Here is a 23,957-nt window from a genome sequence, read left to right on the forward strand (position 1 = left end):
TGTCCTCAAGAGGAGCTCGAACAAGGTTTTATTATTCGGAAAACTGGTCAGTTGGAGTTTTATTACTCTATGAATAATAAATAAATGTTTCTTGCTAAGTCCACTCTTGGAATTAATAAGATATTAATTAATTAAGTCCATAGCAGACATTAATTAATTAATGGAAATTTATATCTTAAGCGCGGGAAATAAATAATAAAAGTGGAAACCCGGATTACTTGTAATTTCGGATTTGGATGGGGAGAGTTCAATATTACTTCTGTAGTGGCTGCTCGTAATATTCCAATATAAGCTTGTATTAAATTGTGGGTTCAATTTAATTAGTAAAAAGCTAATTGGGCGAGCCCATATCCAAAACCTTCCATAGATCTCTGTCTGGGCCCAAAAGGAACTTAATATAAATAGGAGAATAAAGGAGACAGAATAATCACAATTTTTATTCTCAAAATTTTCGAAAATTTTGAACTCTTCAGCTGTGGAGGATTTCGAATTCTTCACCTTTTCCCAAAAAGATATCTTTTGTCTTCTTTATTTTAAGTCCTAGTATTTTGATAAGATCAGCCCACCCTGATATCGAGATACAGTTCGGGAACCAGAGAGAAGATCCGTGGTCTAGTATTGAAGATCATCGTGGAGAAGGCGCGAGCAATCGACGATTCTTTGGAGAATCAAATCGGTAACTCTAAACCGTAGAATTCATGTTTAGGATTTATATTTTCTAAGCATGAATTATTTGCGTTCTAGCATGCAATTATCTGTTTAACATGTGAATTGATTAATCGCATAATCGGTCAAATAGATTCGTATCTGATTTATTTGTTTTGTACAAGTCTTCCGCTGTGCAAGGGGCTCCAAACCCCAACACAACAATTATACGGACTCCTGTTGAATCCCAGCTTGATCATGTAACTGTCAAACCTCTTATACCACTGCCTCGGAGACTACTTTAGTCCATACAAGGACTTCTTCAACTTGCACACATAGTCCTCCTTGCCCGGAACCACAAATCCCTCTGGCTGAGTCATGTAGATATCCTCCTCAAGCAATCCGTGTAGGAAAGCCGTCTTCACATCTAGTTGCTCAAGCTCCAAATCATAATGTGCAACTATCGCAAGTAACACTCTGATGGAAGTATGTCTGACCACTGGTGAGAATATCTCATTATAGTCAACCCCCTCCTTTTGCGTGAACCCTCTTGCAACTAGACGAGCCTTGTATCTAATGCCTTCATCTGGTGTAGTGCCTTCCTTCTTCTTGAAAATACATTTGCAAGTAACAATCTTTCTCCCCTTAGGCCGTGGAACCAATTCCCAAGTCAGGTTCTTCAAAAGTGATTCTATCTCTTCTTGCATTGCAGCGAGCCACTTGGCACGCTCACTGCCTGAAATAGATTCCTTGTAGGTAGGTGGTTCATCTGCCGAAGGCTCATCTTCGACCTCATTGGCAACCTGCAATGCATATGCCATCATATCCTCAAAACCATACCTCAACGGAGGCTTCACATTTGTCCTCCTAGCTCTGTCAATAGCAATGCTTCTCTGACGAGCTTGTAGATGAACATCCGAACTAGAAGTATCGGCGACTTCAGCAGTAGTGTGTTGATCTTCTCCACCTTGGAGTTGTGATTCACTCACATCGTGAGTGACTTGCAGCTCCACCTGTTCATCAACACCATCCAAATCCTCTGTAGCAATAGACTTCACAGTAGAGTTAAGCATAGAATTTTCACCAAATACCACATTCCGACTAAGAATAATTCTACCCTCTGAAGATGACCAAATTCTGTACCCCTTAACTCCATCTCCATAACCAACAAATACTCCCTTCTTAGCCCTTGGCTCCAATTTACCTTCACTCACATGATAGTAAACAGTACTCCCAAAAACTCTCAACATAGAGTAATCTGCAGGTGAATCAGACCATACCTCATATGGTGTCTTGCAGTCAATGCCAGTGTGAGGTCCACGGTTGATCAGATAACAAGTCGTGTTACTACCTCTGCCCAAAACATCCTAGTCAAACCGGCTTGGAAGAGCATGCATCTTGCTTTCTCCAACAACGTCTGATTCATGCATTCTGCCACAACATTCTGTTGTGGTGTATGTCTAAAGGTGTGATGGCGAACGATCCCTTCACTCCTACAAAACTCATCGAACTCAGACGAACAAAATTCCAGACCGTTATCTGTTCTCAATCGCTTGATCTTCTTCCCAGTCTGGTTTTCAATTAGAGTCTTCCACTCTTTGAACTTCTTGAATGCCTCACCTTTATGCTTCATCATAAACACCCAAGTCATTCTCGAGTAGTCATCAATCGTCGACATAAAATACTTGTGTCCTCCAATAGACTCAACACGTGAGGGACCCCAACAATCCATATGAATGTAGTCAAGTGTCCCCTTCGTTCGATGAACACCTTTCTTTGGAAACTTGCTGCGATGAAGCTTCCCCAACACACAGTGTTCGCAGAAATCAAGTTTCTGCACCTTATGGCCCAAAAGAAAATCACGATTCGACATGATTCTCATGCCACGTTCTCCCAAATGACCGAGCCTCATATGCCACAGCATGGTCATATCCTTGGTTGCAACCTCGGATGATGCAATATCAGCAGAATTTGCTACGATGGAACCTCTCAGAACATACAAGGTACCCCATTTCAAAGATGTCAGAACCACCTTCGAACCTTTCAAAATACGCATTACTCCACCTTCACCTTTGAAACTGAACCCCTTACTATCAAATGTACTCAGGGATATCATATTCTTCGTCATCTGTGGAACATGCCTAACACCGTTCAAGGTGCAGAAGACCCCATCATGAGTCCTAATCCTGATTGAGCCGATGCCAACCACCTTGCAGACAGCACTGTTGGCCATGGTAACATTGCCTCCATCTATCTGCTCATAAGTGTTGAAATACTCCCTGTGAGGACAGAGAAGATATGACGCTCCAGAATCCAAAATCCACACATCATTACAGTGTGGCTGTTCATCCGCAACCAAGGCCAATTCTTCTTCCGAATTTGTGTCATCGGCTTCCGCCACAGTCGCGGAACCGTTAGCATCTTCCTTCTTGCCCAATTTCTTCTTTATCCTTGGACAATCAGCCTTCCAATGCCCTGGTTCTATACAATATCTGCAGATGTCATCTGGCTTAGGGCCTTTAGGACCTTTTGAACCTTTTCAGTTCTGCTTCTTTTGTCCGAATTTTTTCTGTCCTTTACCCGTAACAGATAATCCCGATGGCAGATCTTCTGTGGCTGAACTCGTTGCCTGTTGACAATCCTCTCTGATGTGGAGAGCAGATCGAACATCCTCCAACGAAAGAGTTTCCTTGCCAGTCATAAAAGACTCAACAAAATTTTCGTAAGATTCAGGCAGAGACACAAGCAAAATTAAAGCAGCATCCTCGTCTTCTACTTTAACTTCAACATTACGCAAATCTAGCAAAATTTTATTCAAATTTTCCAAATGATTCCGAAGAGGCGTACCTTACTGCATGCGTAACCGAAACAAACGTTGCTTCAAGAGCAACTTGTTGGTTAGGGACTTCGTCATGTATAGACTCTCCAACTTCGCCCAAAGAGCAGCAGCCGTCTCCTGATCCGCAACTTCGATGATAACATCGTCAACAGGCTCAATATGATGGTCGAGTGGGCCTTTTCGTCTAGGGTTAGGGCTGGCAAATCGTGCGGATTGGGTCGTTATCGGGTCAACCCGATAACGACCCAACCCAATAAGGCCAAACCCGAACCCAACCTGTTAAGGAAACCCCAAACCCGAACACGAACCCAACCCGTCACCTTCAAACCCGGACACGACCTGGACACGACCCAAACACGATAACGACACAAACCACTTTGGGTTGACCCGACACGATAAGAACACGATATCAACCTGGACACGATAAGAACACGATATCGACCTGAACACGATACCAACACGAACCACTTTGGGTTGACCCGACACGATAACAACACGACAACAACCTAAGCACGATAACAACACGATTACATATTGCTTCAAAAAATGATCAAGACTTTAAAAAGCCATATAGCATGAAGATGTTCCATTTTAAACAACAAAACTCCAACAAAATCCAAAAAAAACCAACAAAATACATAACTTTTGTTCCAAAACCCAACAAAAAAATTTGAAACAAGATAAAAGAACTAAAGAACTAAAAAGAACAAAACAAAAAAGAGTGAAAATACTAAAAATTAAATTAAATTTATTGAATCAAAATAAAAAGAATATAATAGTAAAATAAATTATATTATAAAATTATTTGTTGATTAGTTTTGCTAGTACATAATATCTGAATTAACGTTTTGTATCTATAAGTATAAACTTATTTTTCATAAATTTATTCAAATTATCCTTTTATTCTAAACACTAATTGATTTAGTTTTATTTTTCACTTGGATCTCTCACGTACATTGTATTATTTCATTTCTTTCGACTACTTTAATTTTTGTAATTTGAAATATAATTTGAAGCTTGTAATTTCAAATATTTTCTATATATTATAACAAATGAAGAAATATGCAAAGTAAGGTCATTACATGGTCATTTAATATTATTATCCAAAATTACATGAATGAAGACATAATTATATATTTTGAATATATTAACTAATATACTTGAAGTGTCACACGCCTAGACGTTGATAGCAACAACCTTCTATCGTCGAACTAGCTCTTATGTATCATTTGATGCACTATAATATATAATAGATTATTAATCATAAATTAATTTTATAATATGGGTCTAAAATTTGTTGTGGTTTATCATAATATTTAAATATATCAATTTATATAGCAGTCATATAATTAAAGGATATGTTACAACTTACATGCTGGGTTCCACATGTTATCATCATACCATCTCTATTATGATATTATTACGCACTATGAAAATAATTATAAAAGTAATATTAAAATAATACAGTAAATGAAATATTGAAAATATTGTGATTTATCATATAGTAATACTAATAATTTTTCATGATCTTATCAATTTTTGGAGCAAGTGCTATACATTTGAATGTTGTATTACTATTATATGTGTTGAGTCCAACAATGTCTCATCATTGAATGACCCATATTATAATGTTAATAATTTTAGATAGAACAATCAACCAATATGTATAATATTATTTTCAAAATTAAAAGTTAGAAATTAATGATAAAATATCAATGGTTTCAAAAATAATATGAGAGAATTTCCTAACAAAAGAGTGTTTTCCTAATTTATACTTTGTAAAAAAAAGCAATTTATTTATCTTTTTTAAAATTAATGATGCTATCTAATCAAAAATAAATTAGTATTATCCTTTTTAAAATTTGAAGGGCATTTTGTGTATACAATTTTTGCAAATTTATCTTTACTCAAAATAAAATTAATAATATTAATTTTTAACTGGTTACCCGACCCGACCCGCATCCAACCCGCATCCGACCCGATTTTTTCGTGTTCTTAGTGGGTCGACCCAATAATGACCCGCATCCAATAAGACTTGATCCAAACACAATAATTTCGTGCGGATTCGTGTCGGATTATCGTGTCGTGTCAAAAATTGTCAGCCCTATCTAGGGTTGTCCACTCCTTATCATCCTCCGTAGCCTTCTATGTTTTGAGCGGCTCCCACAAACCCTGCTGCTTCAGCAGAGATCGCATCTTGATCCGCCATAAACTAAAACTATTTCTCCCGGTGAATTTGTCAACCTTCACGTTCAGAGCAGACATCTCGATTTACCAGACAAAACCCTCGCAGCGGAATTCAAAACCCTAGTTCGAAAACCAAGGCTCTAGATACCAGTTTGTTGTGACAAATAGGGCAGTTGTGAATCGAGAAACAAAAGAACGTAAATAGACACAGAATTTACGTGGTTCACCAACATTGTGATGGCTACGTCCACGGGCAAAAACAGAGAACAAATTGTATTATGACTGCAGTTTTCAGATACAGATTATGTGCTCTACTCCCATATATATAGGCACACATTAGACAGACAAGGCCTAGGAAACATAATCCTATCCCTATTAGGAAACCTAATTCTATACAAATTCAAGGCATACTAACACCTTCTATCCTTGGAATATTATCAAGTCTAATTCATTCAATCTGATAACAAACGATCAAGATCAAATTCCATGTGATGTCAACTAGCCGGGGAAAATTGCACCGTGCATACAAAAAGTTTACTCAATATTTCAATTTAGTACAAAAAGTTTAAAGTTAACATAAATCATATAAAATGTTTGACAAAGTTTCAATATAATACATTCTGTTACATTCTCATTAACACCGTTAAATTTTCTCAAAACTATAATCCTAATGCATTCTATAAGCTCACCGCTCTCCTCCTCCACTGCAATTTCCATAAAAACACGGGGTATTATTCAAGGAAAAGTTAGCGCAGAACAATATTTTGTGGCAATTTCTCTATACTCAGCCTCTCTATCCACCTCATCTCCACCGCCGATTCCCCAGCTGCACACCCCTTCAAGAATCAAATTTCATCCAAAATGCATCAAGAGCCCCCACCATCAAGAATCACCACTTCCTGTATTCCTCCTCCCCGCAATCCCTCACGACCCAGACGAAATCAAGTCCCGCAGCGTCGAGACCAAATGCAATCTTCTCCAGCTGAGCCGTACTGAACTTGGCCGTGCTCCCAAAACACACATACACCACAGAACTTCGTCATTCTTTCTTCCCCTCTCTCCCCATCAACACTGTAATGAAGAGCAAAAGAGAGCCTATGTTCCAAGCCCTCCTCCCTCCTGTAATGATCAGCCTAGTCGGGCTCGAGCTCGCAGAAGCTTTCACCACGACGTCGTAGCTTCTCACATCCGCCTCCATCATTTCCTGCATCCTCTTGAAGAAATGGTCGGCATCCTCGTTTCTACCAAAATTTCTCTTCCACATGTGAAAAGAAAATGCCTTGCCTTTTTGAATTTTTTTAATAACATTTGTTGTCATATGAATGAACAAGCATGTGTGATATAAAATGAAGTACTACTATAAAGTAAGATGATAGATTTGAGAATAAAATTAGAAAAAAGTTAACGGTGTTAATGAGAATGTAACAGAATGTATTATATTGAAATTTTGTCAAACATTTTGTATGATTTATGTTAACTTTAAATTTTTTGTACTAAATTGAAACATTGAGCAAACTTTTTATATGTATGGTGCAATTTCCCCCAACTAGTTGTGGTAACAATGTCAATCTGTGTGTACTGATGTCAACATGGTGTGTACATAATTTCAATCAGGTGTATTAATAGAAACTAAATTTTGTTAATTACTCCCTCCGTCTCACAAATTTTGTCACATTTTGACTAGACATGAGTTTTAAAAAATGTAATGAAAAGTGAGTTGAAAAAGTTAGTGGAGAGTGATATCTACTTTTAAATATTAGTTTTATAATAAAATGTGAGTGAGAATGAGTTAGTGAAATATGGGGTCTACTACAAAAAATGATAAAAAAGTGAAATGTGAAAAATTTTGTGCGATGGACGAAAATGGAAAAATCTGACAAAATATAAAGGACGGAGGGAGTATAACTAACTTTAAAAAATATCTCAAAACTTTGAACCAATATACCTATCTTGATTTAAACTATTTTATCACCGAAAAAAAAAAATTAAAGATAACTTTATACTCCCTTCGTCCGCGAATAGGAGTTCCATTTTTCCATTTCAGTCCGTCCGCAAATAGGAGTCCCGGTTCACTTTTACCATAAATGGTAATAGGGTCCACCTTCCACTAACTCATTCCACTCACATTTCATTTAAAACTAATACATACAAGTGAGACCCCTATTCTACTAACTTTTTCCACCCAGTTTTCTTAACATTTCTTAAAACTCGTGTCACCCATGAATAGGGCTCCTATTGGCGGACGGAGGGGGTAATAGTTATAATGAGGTCCTAATCATAAATTTTAATAATTTTATTTGAATTTTCAATATAAGATTAATGTGAACACATACTGTGCATATATTGTCCATCTAATGCATGAACAATATTAATTATATTTAATTATATTGACATATTTCAAGTCATTCAGCTCACAGTTTTACTATACCTTTTTGACATAACGAGAATCACGAGATATGGACAAAATAAAGCTTTTGTTTTTTGGATTTCCTATATTGGAAGACAAATGTGATTCATCACAATCTCAGCGTCATGCAAATAGGAAAGAATGTATTCAACAATATTTTGAATACCATTATTTATATATGATCTCATCAACATAGATACTACTAACATGCAATTACTAGTAGAAAATTTCAAGGAAAGAATGATGAGGGAATTTTTATACTGAGTAAAACAGCATTATGATACACACAATTCTTTCATAAATAAATAGCATCCGTTGTTGAATTGGATTCCCAGTAGTGCCGAATCCTATATACAGAGCATACATAGAGTTGTATAGCGTAAACGCAAAAACACATTTAAAATTATATGAAAAGAGTGGATCGGAAATGAAGAACGGTGAGGGTTCAACGTCGAAACAAAGAGTCGTCTACGAATACGATTTCTTCGACGAAAACCGCAGCGGCCCCGTTCGCACTCACCTCGTCCCAATGGGAAGAGAACCAACTCCAGCGGATCTTGAACCAGTTGAGCTTCCACCCGACTTAAATGAAGCGGACATTTTGTTCGGAAAGACGTTGGAGGCCACGGACGTGTCGTCGAACACGCTTTCCGTGGGAAGGAGCGAGGTAGTGATGTGGGCGCTTACACAAGAAGAGAGAAGGAATGTAGAGAGAGGAGAGTTTCTTGAGGTGGAAACTAAAGATCGAAGTGGCAACGGTTACATGATGCAGTTGAAGCTGAGCCGTATCTTCATCGGCGTGGCTGAGATTAGTGGAGAATGGTCCAAGCTTGTTAGAGTCAACAAATTGAAGAAAGGGGATTGGGTTTACGGCTGGGGATATCGCAAAGATGGACGTCTCTGCATCGCCTTTAAATACGCCCGTAGGTACACCTAGGGTTTTCTTTTGTAATCAAGATTTTGTTTCTCCTTATGTTAATTGATTCTTCTCTCTCTGATTTTCTCTTTGAACAATCATATGAATTGGTTGAATTCATAACATGCATTATGTCTTTGAGTGGTGTTAATTCAAACTGATTACTGCAAATCTACAATTCAAGAATCAGTTTATTGTTAAGTTAGAGGCACTTTATTCACACAAAAGTTTGTGGCGAAGTAATTAAGTTCTTCATGTATCGTTTATTTTGATTTGGTGTGAATGCTAAGATACAAAATATGTTTGGTCGAAGACATTTGATTGTAGATTGGCTAGTACTTAATATTAATAACTTATAATTACTAATTTCATTTGTCCTATTGAAATGGCTACAAATAGATGATCGTGAACCCAGAACATGACGATCCACTTATTAATTGGGGAAAATAGCATGATATACAAAATAATAGAATTAATTTTCAAAGCAGGTCAAACCATCTATTATCGGTGAAGCAAGTTTGTTAGCAGAAGTTAGAGCATCTCCGGTGGCGCCATTCTCACTAGGACTTCCACTATGACTTCCCACAAAAACTTTCTGCCACGTTATCACTAGGACTTCCTATTCTACTGCCACATCACTAGGACTTCCCCTGCACTAGGACTTCCCACTAGGACTTCCACTAGAACTTCCCGCAATAAAATTAAATTCACAATTATTCAATTTACGGAATTAAAATTTCGACACGAATACGAACGGGGAAATGCGAAGATTTCATTAAAAAAAAACATACATTATTCGAAAAAAAAATTACATAGTCAATAAAAAAAAAGCAATCACATCAACGTCCACCCCTCCGCATCCAAACCTCTTCGATGATATCCTCCTGAAGTCGAATATGGGCATCTCTTTGCCGCATGTCGGCAAATGTGCGCAACCGCTCAACCTCTCCATGAGGTACCCCCATGTTCACATTCGCGCTGGCCACGCCGTGGCTTGGACCAGCAATCTTCGTTGGTACACTGAGTCAATTCGTCACCTTCACTTTCAACAATCATGTTGCGCAAAATGATACATGCGTACATGATATTGCCGATGTTGAGAATATACCACATCCGTGAAGGACCCTTTACCATTGCCCATCGACTCTGGAGCACACCAAATGCCCGCTCAACATCCTTGCGCGCTGCCTCCTGGCGGCTCGCAAAGTAGGACTTCTTTGGTCCGATCGCATGCTTGATCGTCTTGGGTATATCCCATCCGCCAAATAGTATCCCATATTGTGCTGGTTGTCGTTGGCGACGAAACTGATGGCGGGACCAACGCCATTGCACTGATCGTTGAACAGGGGCGACGACTGGAGGACGTTGAGGTCATTGTTCAACCCGGCGACTCCAAAATAAGCATGCCATATCCACAGCCGGTAGTCAGCTACAGCTTCAAGGCTCATCGTGGGATGCTTGGCTTTGAAGCTGGAAGTGTGGATCCCTTTCCAGGCGGCGGGGCAGTTCTTCCACTCCCAATGCATACAATCTATGCTGCCCAACATCCCAGGGAACCCGTGCACCGACCCGTGCATATTTATCAGCAGCTGGCAGTCTGCGGGGCTCGGACTCCGAAGATAGCGATCCCCGAATATCGCTCTAACGCCCGCGCGAAAATTCTGCAGACACTCGACGGCTGACGACTCGCCAATGTGGAGGTACTCGTCGAACATGTCGGTCGGGCCTCCGTACGCCAGTTGCCTGATTGCGGCAGTGCACTTCTGTAAGGGCGTGTGTCTGGGCTTGCCAGTCACATCCTCCCTGATCCTGAAATACTCATATCTTCTCTCTAAAGCACCCCACGATATGCATAAACAACGGACGATGCATCCTAAAACGTCGCCGGAATAAGGCATGCCCAAAACACGGTTGCGGAGCGAAGTAGTCCGGATACAACCGAAGATGTGCAACAATGTGCTCCCGGGGTACATGACGTCGGCGATGGATCGGCCGAGGTACCGCCGCCTGCTGCCGCCGCTGCTGCCTCTACCGTAGCAATCGATCAATCGCCCCTTCCACAACGAGATCCAATTCATTATCACTATCACTATCACTATCACTAGCGCCCCCGCCACTACCACCCGCACGACTACTAGCCGTTCTAGATATACTTGAAAATAGAGTTTAGAGAGAGAAACCTGTCACCACAAGTGGTCAGAATGAAATGAAGTTCAACGAGCCGTATTTATAGAGTTTTAAAAAAAAATCAAATTTAATCGGACGTCCGACCCACGCCACAGTGGCGGACGTCCGGTCAGACGTCGGGCGGATGTCCGAGCCCATCCGACGGGCAAATGGGACGGATGTGTCCTACCATTTTGTTTACAGCGGCGGACGTCCGGTCGGACTTCCGCGACGTCCGTGATGCACTTTTTATTAGCACTAAATAAACCTGCAAGTATACAGAGTATATATAGTATAGCTAAAGGTTAGTACCGGATATCGAACACGGAGAAGACGAACACAAAGTGTCTATCCTCCACTGAGACTCAATTACTATTTGGAAAAACATTTTGGTTTTGAAAACTTTTGAAAAACGGAAAACAATAGAAAGCATAGATCAACTAAGAGCAGATAAATCAAGAGAAAGACTATAGAGATAAGGGAATCCCAGGGATGTGTGTTCACAGTTATGGTTATACAAAATTCCAACTACAATACCCTAGCACAGTTATTACTTTGATAGAACGAGTCACCTAGGTTATGCTCATGCGAAACAAACGTTGATTACAAGATTAGGGTTGTCAATCCTAACACGTAACTCCAAAAAGCTCCTAAGACCCTTGAAAAGTCCTCACACTCAATTAACAGTGCCATTTTAAAGGAAGCTAACTGTAGTGTCTACTAAGTGGATCTAACTCGCTAGAACTCTGTCACAGTTATGAAGCAAGTTATATTAAATCATACACGATTGTGTCACTCAATCATGCAGCATCAAAACTACTTAGGGAAGAAACAAAGTAAAAACAAAACGGATATTAAATAGAAAACGGAACTTGTATAACCAAAGTCGTTACTAACACATCCCTAGAATCCTATGAGTTTAGTTACACATGATTGAATAAGCTAAAAACATAGATTGAAGGGAAGTCAATTTGAACATAAAACTAAAGCAAATAAAACCCGTGGGTTGAATCCTTGTCGTTCTTGATGTTCTTGAAATCCTTCTCCAACTCCTTGCACCAATGAAGTACTCTAGGTCTTGATCTCTATGAATTATTTTGCAAGTAGAAGTTCTCTCTTTTTGATGAAGCTTGAGGCCTTATTTATAGGAAAAAGCCATGCCTTGTTGCAGAAGGAAAAAATCTCCAAAATATGGTAAAACTGGGTGCAAATCCAGGGCTTCTCGGATTCGCCGCCTTTATCTGGCGGGCCGCCGCACCTTGGCCGGTGGTCGCCGCGTTGGATACCAGAGAGTCTGTTCCCTCGGCGGCGGACCGCCGCACATCTTCCGGCGGTCTACGGGCGAGACTTCTCTTCCAAGCACATTTTTCCGAGGCGGACCGCTGCATTGATCTGCCCGCCAGGCGCCGGCGGTCGCCGCACACATCCGCGGCCGTCGCCGGTCGCCGTCTGACTCCAGATTCCCATACTTGGCGTTTTGGCTCCCTTTTTCGGCTCAATTATGCACATTTCTCACAAAACACGTCAAAATACTAAAATAGACAAAATATGCAAATAATGGACGTGTAGAGTGACTTTGACATAAAAAACGGACCAAATAATGGCCTTAAAACAGTGCAAAATCCGAGCGTATCAACTCCCCCAAACTTACATTTTTGTTTGTCCTCAAACAAAACAATAAAGACACAAGAATAGACGCACGGAATGCACAAGGACTAGACGTCATTATTGTCTCAAAAGATGAAAGAATAGATTAAACATGTATTAACGCAATCAAATCAAGCAAGGCTTATTAGTGCACTTTCATTACTAACTCGTAGAACACCTTGAATTCAAGCCCTCGCACGTGGCAAACTTCCAAAGATGGGAAGTGTTCTCTCACTCTCAAAGTGTATAAGGATAATGTGTACATAAGCACTCAAATCATACATCATGCAAAGTTTACCATAGGCTTGCTCAAAGTCTACTCCCTCCTCTACTAAATGTGATTAAGCTTCAAAAGTCCGAAAGGTCTTTATCTTTGGTTGTAATGTAGGCTCTTTGGTAGGTGAGGAATATTTGGCTAAAAAATGACTAAGAATAAAAATATCCCAAGTAGAGTAAAGATAACTCCACTTTTCTAATCCCAAGACACTTTTAACACTTTATTTATCTCCTTCAACTCACTTTCCAATCCTTTGATTTTCTTCTTCTTTTCACAACTCTTCACACTTTTTTCTTTTCTTTTTTTCTTTTTCCTTCTTATACATCCTTTCTCTTTTTTTTCTAAGATCAAGCACATATTTGGAATTTTTCTCAATTTCACAACTTGTACTTTCTTTGTATTAAGCACACTACTTTTATATTTCCCCCTTATCTCTCCATTTCCTTTACAAAATAAGATAGTAATGACTAACTAACCCAAGGAATTGTCCCCATTATTTTGGCTTCCAAAGAATAGGCTTAAAGGCTCAAACTTGTCTCCAAAGGGAAAAAATTTTGAATATAAAAATTTTTAGAGGGTCATGGTTTTTAGATAAAAGTAGGCTAAGAAAAGATGACCAATCATCCTCCTAAATCGACTTAAACACTATGTAAACTTAGGCAAGACTAGGAGCAAGTTCTAGAAACATATACATGCATGCAGATAAATCACACAAGAATAAATTTTTGGCTCAAATCCTCACAAGGTATAAGCATGAATCAAGGCGAACAAGCAATTCACTAATTATGCACCTTTTTACCAAACCATCAAATCAAAACGTTAAGCCACACTTAAACATAGATGGAATGTAATATCATTGGCAACTCGGTCTAAAGTGTGTCCCTAAGCATGCGTGTTTCTATGTTCTTCATGTTAAGTCCACGACATGGATTCATGAAAACATTTTTTTTAGAACACAAAATTTTGGTAGAGACGTGTAAAATAAGTTTGTAGAGTTGGTAGAGACGTGAGTAAACTACTTAAAAAAAACATACCTTGAAAAATTTTGCGTCGAGGCTTGACGAGGCGAAATTTCGAAAAAAATTCGAAAAATCGCGCTGGAAATTGCGCCCAGGTGGCGGCCCACCGCGGCATGTCCGGCGGTCGCTGCGCAGCAACAGATTGGTCCAGTGAGCAGGTGGCGGACCGCCGCAGCACATGCGGCGGTCGCCGCGTAGAGGTCAGAACCTGCGAAAATTTTCAACGCACAAAAATTAAACTAAAACCACAAATACTTAAAATTAAAGCAAAAAATTTCAAAAAAACATAAAAAGAAATTGTCTTAAAATATCCAAAAATATGGTACAAATGCTCATTTAAAGTCATTGAGCTTGACTTCTTCAATCTTGAGGAGGAGAAGGGAAACGGGCATTGAGGTCGTCGAATGCACCAATAAGATAGGTGATGTCGCCACTCATGCTTTGGCGCTCTTGTCGAGCCTCGGCGGCCATCCGATGGAGCTCTTCAATCTCACGACGGCGATGCACGTCTTCAAGCCTTTGTTGCTCCCAAAATTGTTGCTCCGTCGTGCGCCAATCGCCTTGAGTCGTCCATCCTTGGCGGTTGTAAGCGTTCACCCTTTGTTGCTCCGCCCAACAGGTGTCCCAAGTGTTGGACACGTTTTGAATGTAGGAGTAGATATCTCCTAGTTTGGCGGAGGTGTTTGCTTGAAACTCTTCATCGGGGTTCGGCCTCCCGCTGCGGCGGTTTGCTCTAGTCCGCCGGCGATGTTCCCAGACTTCCCCTCTTCTTCCTCTTCTTGGCGGCGTTGGGGCGGCGGTGGCGGCAGCACTTGACTCTCTTGGGCGTGCGAGTGCTCCCCTTCTTCGGTGTAGTGATCGATGGCATCGAAGGCGGAGTCCTCATCGGCCTCAAAGATGGGGATGCGAGTTGGGATGTTCCTCTTCCTAAATTCCCCATTGACGGGGTTAGCCTCAAACGCTCTCCGGTGCGCCGGGGTGTTGAGCTTCCAATTGGCTTGGTTCGCCCAAACGTCGACCTTAGTCAACTGCGGGATGGGAACGGGGAAGTGATCCCCCGCCACTTGTAGAAAAAATCCTTGCCCCCAATAATCGGTCTTCAAGAGCCCCACTGAAAATAGCACATCATAAGTGATGAAGCTCTCCACGCCGTCTTCCGTCAAATCCACGAAAGACACCTCCAAATGCTCGGCGATTGCCGTGATCAAACCACCACAACATATGACGCCGCCATCCTTCTTCGTGATCCGATCCACATAGATAGTAAAAAGGGTTCCATAGTCGAATCCCTTCTTGTTGAGGAGGCACCAAATTACATTCAACTCCGTTTGGGAGACACTTCCCTCGTCGACCCTAGCAAACATAAGTTGGGTCATGGCTCGGTGGAGGTACCGCAAAACCGGGTTGCGGATTGAGGAAGACTTGGCGTAGCCCGCGGCATGCTCATGCTCATTCGTCATCGCACCCCAAACCTCATCAAAGTCGTAATCATTATCGGTCTCGGGGTCGGGGTTGAAGCAATGGAAGATCCCGCAAAGTTCCTCCATGGTGAGCGAGTGCCATCGGTTGCCTAGGCGGAAATCGATGCTAAGCGGGATGTTTTGCCGGCGATCCTTTGTGACCTTCAATGAGCTTAGAAACTCGAGAGTATACTTCCTAAACGATGGCCACTTCCTCTCAAACATGTACCGGAGGCCGTTCCCGTCACCTATATCACATAATGCCCAAAAGTCCTCCGCGATCCCCAAAGTTTGAAGAGGGAAATCGTGGGGGTACCGCGAAGGCGCCGTCTCTAGCGCCGACAACTTTTTCCACATAGCCTTTTGCTCATCCGAAGCAAGGCTAACACATAGTTCTTCTCATTCTCGGGCTTCCCCTTTGATCCCATATTCCTACAAACGAAAAGTACAATAATTAGAACATATACCGCTAATGGGAAAATCAAAGGCCCCCCCAAACTTGCATTCTTAGAAACAATATCGACGGATCAACATGTAGAAGCAAGCTTAGGTGTAGAAAATTTCCTAGATGGTAACAAGGAAACATGTAAAACATAAACTTTCCAACTAGGAAACATAGATCCATCCCCCAACGTGAATTCATCCCCCATGCAGAGACGTATCAACAATAATTCAATATATACCAACAATCTCAATGGGATACTAAAGTATTGCAATTCATGGAAGTAATAATAGCCTCTCAATGCTATGAACATGATTGCAACATAAAAATAAGTAGAAACAAGAAGGAATCACTATTCACAAAGCTTCACAACTATCACCAAAACACAATATCACCATGAAAATCCACAAATAAGCATACACAATCATCCGCCATCATAAAATAATAGTTTCCACCGAACAATTCATCCAAAACATGCTTAAATCCATGGAAGAAGTAGAACAAAACTCAGAAATTTAGTTAGGATGCATACCTTGTGTTGATTGAGAATTGAATGAAGAACTCTAAACTTGAAGAGAATTGAGAGAATTGTGGTGTGGGTGTGTGAAATTGGTGATTTATAAAGGTGGGGGTTGTGTGCAAGGAAGGAATTTGAGAAAGAATGAGAAAAAGAATGGAAAACTTACCTTTTAAAAGGGCTATCTGGACTGCGCGGCGGGCCGCCGCGGCCCATCAGCGGTTCATCCGGCCCGCCCTAAGCCTGCCCTGAGCCCGTCCTATCCTGCACATGTGAAAATACGTGTGGCGACCGCCGTGTCAAATGCGGCGACCGCCACGCGTTGAAATAATTTTTTATTTATTTATTTTTTTAAAAAAAAAACGAAAGAGAAAACGAACAAAGATAAAAGAAAATAGCTAAAACAACGAAAAATTAGGTTGTCTCCCAACAAGCGCTTTTGTTTTTAGTCGTTAGCTCGACTTGAAGTGGCCCACTAATTGGGCGGATCAGCGACCCTAGTGTTGAAAATGGGCATAGGGAGCAACTTGGTCCCTAGCTTCTTCCACCACTTGTATTTCCCCTTATTTGTTTTGATAACATAAATCTCGGGGTCCTCCTTGGTTAACTTCTTCCTCTTTTGCTTCTTTTTCTACGGGATAGAGGTGGAGGGGTTAGTATCGTCCTTTCTAGGAGAACGTGTTACCTCGTTGACAATGTAGATGGTGGAGGTAGTAGGATCCTCCACTTCAAAGGGGTCTTGAGGTTTAGTAGATGTTGAGCTTTTCGTAGTACTTCAATGGCATGAGATTGATGGAAGATCCTAGATCGCATAGGGCCTTGTCAACCTTTCCCTCTCCAATTCGGCATCAGATAATGAATTGGCATGTATCTCTCTGCTTCACTGCCTTCTCCTTTTGGATGATCTCGCTACAATGATGTGGTAGCTTAAGGTCGGCTTTTGTCGGCTTTCTCTTTCTCATCACTGCCTCCCTTAGTAGCTTCGCATATTTAGGTATTTTCTGCAACGATTCAACTAAAGGAATGTTAGTATGAACTTTACAAAACATGTTCAAAAAATGTTTGAACTGCTCTTCGAGCTTAAACTTCCTCTTTGGCTGGAAAGGTAGCACAATCCAATTATGCCGCACAAGTCCTTGCTGAGCGGGTGCTTCTGCCTTCTCTGTGGCGGCCCACCGCGTAGGTTGCGGCGGTCCACCGACGGCTGGGCATACTCCATTCTGGGCTTCTGTGGCGGTCCGCCGCGTGGTGTGCGGCGGTTCGCCGGCGTCTAGGCAGTCCCCAGTTTTCTGCTTTGCCACCCACTTTTTGTTGACGTCATCCACTAGTGCGGCTGCCTTTGCCCTGTCCTCATCTAACTTCTTTTGGATTTGCTCCATCTGCGTGGTGATGTTGGTTAAGGCAGTCGAGATCGTGTTCATTCCCTGCTCGAGGTTGTTTATTCTGGCTTCAACCACTTCGATCTTGGTGTCATTAACATTTTTGTCTTGCGCGATTACCTCCAAGATCTTTGTGATCCCTTGTTCATACTTTTCCTCCTTTTTGAGTGTCTCAACTACTCCTCCCTTGCTAACATTAAATCCTGCGGGGGGTTGAAAGTAATTATTGTTAGAATAAGAGAGATTAGGGTGAGGTCGGTTTCCACTATAGTTATTGAAATTACCGCCCCCTTGGTTGGGGCGATAGTTGTTGTTGTAATTTCTATTGGTGGAATCGGGTCCTCCTTCCTTGATGAATCCATTTGGTCCACCTTAACTCGAAGCTCGGCCAATTCCTTTGCAAAGGAGCTTTCCTCGGCTTCTTCAACTGCAGCTATCCTTTTTAGGCTATGCCTTTCTTTCGACCACCCCCCTGCTGTTGGTGGCGAATTCCTCTATCACTGCCATGGGTTCCTCACCTGACTTCCTTAAGAACCCTCCATTTGCACCTGAATCAAGCATAGCACAAATTTTCTTGTTAAACACATTATAGAGAATCCCTACCTGGTGGTCCACGGTGAAACCATGGTTTGGGCACTTTCGAAGAAGGGCTTTGAAACGAGCAAACGCCTTATAGAGGGGTTCGTCTTGGATGAATTGGAAGATCTCGCTTTTGGGCTACAAAATTTTGCCCGGCGGATAATACTTGTCGAGGAAGGCAGCTACAATGTCCTTCCATGTGGAGACCTTTTCTCTAGGCATACATTCAAACCACTCTTTAGCAGAATCAGTTAATGAAAAGGGTAAGAGTCTTACCCTTATGGCATCGTCGTCGACACCGTTCAGTTTGAGAGTGTTTGCGATCTCCACAAATTTGGAGAGATGGCGGTTAGCATCCTTTGTAGCCCTATCTGCAAAAGGAGTTTGCTCGACCCTTTGAATAAGGGGCATGCGTAACTCGAAATTATTAGCGTCAATACGAGGTCCTTCGGGAAAGGTAATCATATTCCCATGATTGAACATGTTCATCACGGGCTGTATCTCCTGATTCTTCTTTTCTAGAGCCTCTCGGGCCGCCCTTTCCGCATCTCTCTCATCCATCAGTAGCTTCACCATTTCCTGCAGTTTTTCGATGTCCGTTCGGTCATCCATTGTTCCTGATCCTTTTTCACTTCTTATTTTCCTACAAGTTATCTCAAGTTCTAAATCGAGCGGTTCTAGGCTGTACTTCCCAGAGCGCGTTCGCATACAAAACCTGCAAGAACCAAAAACAAAAACGAAATAAAAACTGAAAGAAATTAAAGTCCAAAGTAGCAAAATTATCCGTTTGAAGATATCACTCCAAAGTGAATTGTCTTCCCCGGCAACGGCGCCAAAAACTTGATGCACTTATTATTAGCACTAAATAAACCTGCAAGTATACAGAGTATATATATTATAGTTAAAGGTTAGTACCGGATATCGAACACGGGGAAGACGAACACAAAGTGTCTATCCTCTACTGAGACTCAATTACTATTTGGAAAAATATTTTGGTTTTGAAAACTTTTGAAAAATGGAAAACAATAGAAAGCATAGATCAACTAAGAGCAGATAAATCAAGAGAAAGACTATAGAGATAAGGGAATCTCAGGGATGTGTGTTCACAGTTATGGTTATACAAAATTCCAACTACAATACCCTAGCACAGTTATTACTTTGATAGAACGAGTCACCTAAGTTATATTAAATCATAAACGATTGTGTCACTCAATCATGCAGCATCAAAACTACTTAGGGAAGAAACAAAGTAAAAAAAAAACGGATATTAAATAGAAAACGGAACTTGTATAACCAAAGTCGTTACTAACACATCCCTAGAATCCTATGAGTTTAGTTACACATGATTGAATAAGCTAAAAACATAGATTGAAGGGAAGTCAATTTGAACATAAAACTAAAGCAAATAAAACCCGTGGATTGAATCCTTGTCGTTCTTGATGTTCTTGAAATCCTTCTCCAACTCCTTGCACCAATGAAGTACTCTAGGTCTTGATCTCTATGAATTATTTTGCAAGTAGAAGTTCTCTCTTTTTGATAAAGCTTGAGGCCTTATTTATAGGAAAAAGCCATGCCTTGTTGTAGAAGGAAAAAATCTCCAAAATATGGTAAAACTGGGTGCAAATCCAGGGCTTCTCGGATTCGCCGCCTTTTTCTAGCGGGCCGCCGCACCTTGGCCGGCGGTCGCCGCGTTGGATACCAGAGAGTCTGTTCCCTCGGCGGCGGACCGCCGCACATATTCCGGTGGTCTACGGGCGAGACTTCTCTTCCAAGCACATTTTTCCGAGACGGACCGCTGCATTGATCTGCCCGCCAGGCGCCGGCGGTCGCCGCACACATCCGCGGCCGTCGCCGGTCGCCGTTTGACTCCAGATTCCCAAACTTGGCATTTTGGCTCCCTTTTTCGGCTCAATTATGCACATTTCTCACAAAACATGTCAAAATACCAAAATAGACAAAATATGCAAATAATGGACGTGTAGAGTGACTTTGCCATAAAAAACGGACCAAATAATGGCCTTAAAACAGTGCAAAATCCGAGCGTATCAGTCCGCCGTTGGAGATGCTCTTATAGAGTTAGTTTATTTGTTAGTTAATTGCAGTTTTATTTTCTAGTGCGCTGCTCTTAGAGTCAAAGCATATTAAATTAAAGGAAATCACGGAGATTAATTGACAAGCTAGGATCATGTAATTGATATGCTCTTTTTAGTTTTAAATTTTTTTTCTCTAATTAGATGAGATTCATTCTCCTTTAACAATATACTAATTACTTTTTCTGTAACAGCTCGGGTTTCTAGGGTGTTATGAATACGGCGATCGCCACCTAGGCGGACTTAATTGCAACAAGAATGTAGGTTAGGGTTTCATTTAAAGAGATTTGACCAAAATAATTAATGAACTGTTTAAGAAATAAGACAACGACTTAAGCAAGAAAAAAAATCAATCGTGGATAGCTATCATAAATCATGCTCAAAAGTTAAGGGTTTAATATAAATCCAAAACGCATCATGTCTCAATATTCTAAACCAAAAGGGATAAGTTCAAACTCAACAAACGATTATAAGTTTCTGGTTTCAGCGGAAGCAACCAAGAGAAAAGTGAAGTCATGTATGAAGACACAACTACACTCGAAGTTTCAAGATGGCCATATTATTCAATTAAAATATGCTCAACACCGCCAACCGCTCGTCGCCGCTCAACCTGCACATAGGGAAAACACATGCAGGGCTGAGTATTTTGAAATACCCAGTGGACTCATGCCAAAACATTTTATCAATTATGCCACCCTTACCATAGTGAACTCGAGTTTTCGCAGTTATCAAAGAAATATCATCGAGTATCACTAAAATAATTTCACAGATTGGCCAGTCAAGCAACTCCCCCGTTTTCTCAACAATTTCCACAATCACAACCTTTCCATGGTGCGACGAAAGTATAGCCACACTTTTTGCCACGAGACCGGCCAACTAGCAAGGACGGCTCCCGATCCCACCATGTACACTAGCCTGGTAGGGTTTGCGGCCCTACTCAGACGCGAATTCGTTTATACATGTCCATAGCCCTATAGCCCAATGGAGTGAACTCTCAAACTAGGCATCAGACGCACAATATCATCAAAACAATCATAGGCATGACATAACAGTTTAAAACCACCCTTATCTCTCCACTTTCATAAATTTGCAACATAACAGAGTTTAACAGTAAAGTCCACCTCGACTCCTTAGATCACAAGTACGCTCTTCCTCTTGCTATCATGCCGAGAGTGCGAGTTATCACCTTTAATTTATGCGTATCACAAATAAGTCTCAACCATTGATTCAAAAATCATGCATGTTCTCAACGTTTCCCTTTTCCCATCAATTTGTTTTAATATCACCATTCAAAAATCAAGGTATGATTATCATATCACTCTTTATTCGCACTATAACTCCAGATCTATCATCAAAACATGTCAGGCACGAGTGTTTTACCAACACACCACACGCACACACACGAATACACACGCACACGCATACCGATGCACACACTTCACATTCATCAATTGTTTCCCCTTTTCACTCAATCTATATGCATGAGGGTTCAAGCACACCGATTAATAGGCTAGATGAGAAAAGATAGATCAAAATACCTCTTCTTGATAAAAATAATTGGTAGAAACAAAGTAGGATCTTGGTTCTTCAATAATTCTTGAGGCTTCAACTGGAATTCTTCTCAAAAGATAAGAAATCTTAGAGAAAAGTAGAAGAAAAATTGAGAGAGAGTGGGAGAGAGGGGAGGCGTGAATTTGGAGAGTGAGGGAGGCGTGTGATTTGATTTCTAGGTTTAGGGTTTCTCATGTATTTATAGAGTGCAAAAATAATATCTTTAATTAAATAAATTAATGATTTGAGAAGATATGGAGGAGGGAGTTGGTGTGATTTTTGGTGGAGAAATAAGGAGAGATTTCGAAATCTTAGACTATTTAATTACTCTATGATTTTATTTGGTATTTTACGGAGTAGAATAAAATATCACGGAGTAAGGTAAAAATAATAAATCCTCCAAATAAATATTGAAAGTAGCGTGAATATTGATTCTCTCCAAAGGAATAAATTCCAAATATGAATTAAAATAGGATATGGCAAGATCTCCTTGAGATATGGTAAAATTTGCTAGAATATTTTTATTTATTCATGGAAGAGAATAAATAAGGGATCAAATAATATAATAAAATAATCTCTTCTCCCATAAATAGGAGATTTTCGAAAATCTCCTTGGAATAACATAGGGGTCGAAAATTTCATAGAGGGAATAAGGAATAACCGAACTTTGGATTTAATTTGGATAAATATCCCAGGCGAATAATTAAATCCACGAAAAATAGAATTCCTTTCTAATAAATAGGAGTGGTCGAAAATTCCAATTAAATAATGATGTTCCTATTTAATCTCACTCATCCCATAGGAAAAATAATTCACCACAATATTATTTCACCTCGCATCAAAATATACACATAATCACATCACAAAATCCACCATTCTAATTTCACCTCCACGTCACATTTTCAACGACCTTGACCATTCCATGACCAAGTCATATTTTCCACAATATTGACCATTCAATAACCACGTTATATAATCAACAAGTTTGACTATTCAACTCAATCCCAACTCCAAAGCAATTAGGTCACAAAGAATCATGAAATAAATCACTCATCATTTAATCCACATACTTCATAGTATTAAAAGCATTTAATGCAAAAAATTTATGACTCGAAAATTAGGGTTAAAAAAAGTGGGGTATTACATTTTCTATCTACTTCTATCTAATTTTACCAATTGTGTATTAAAATATAGTGCATATTCTTATGGGACGTATGGAGTATTTAATTTCATTTTTATTATTTTATAAAATTATAATAATAACCACTACTATTAATTATTATGTTACAAACTAATAACTAATTAAGAAAGTTTTAATGTAAATTAAGCATTAGGAATTAGACTTAATATAAAGAGTAACAAATTATAAAATTCTTAATATAATTTATAATTATCATCTATGAAAAAAATTAATTTAAAAATCTTATTTTAATTATTACATCAAGTAATTGAATTTTATGGCCAATAGTTAACGTAATTCAATTATTAAATTAATTAATATAAATTTAGAATTCTAACAATTTCTTTGATATTTCGAGAAATATGATGAATAATCTCTAAGAAATTCTATTTCTTGGAATCATATTTTGAAGAATCACAGTAAGGGTCATGATAATCTACAAACTCTCTGTCATGCAAACTTTAATCTTACCCACTAATCATAAGTAATCTACGGTTAAATATGAATGGGCTTTTTAAATGTCAATATATCTCCTATAAATCTGTCAACAAAACATGAGATACTGTTAATTCCGTCGTTTCACTTCTCACTTCTCACTCATCTATTCACTTCTACTCTCTCTTCTTTCCCCCATTCCATCTTTTCATCAGCAACAC

General features: G+C 40.0%; 1 protein-coding gene across 1 annotated transcript; it reads left to right on the forward strand.

Moving 5' to 3' along the window:
• The first annotated feature begins 8,505 nt into the window (after positions 1-8,505).
• LOC148932798 (uncharacterized) lies at positions 8,506-9,015 on the forward strand. The gene has a single exon (XM_089065229.1). The coding sequence runs from the start codon at positions 8,506-8,508 to the stop codon at positions 9,013-9,015; it is 510 nt and encodes a 169-aa protein (XP_088921355.1).
• The last annotated feature ends 14,942 nt before the right edge of the window (positions 9,016-23,957 follow it).

The sequence above is a fragment of the Salvia hispanica genome, chromosome 2 (genome assembly GCF_029641045.1).
Source record: "Salvia hispanica isolate PSC_SH4W2 chromosome 2, Shi_PSC_v1, whole genome shotgun sequence".
In the NCBI taxonomy this organism is placed as follows: Eukaryota; Viridiplantae; Streptophyta; class Magnoliopsida; order Lamiales; family Lamiaceae; genus Salvia; species Salvia hispanica.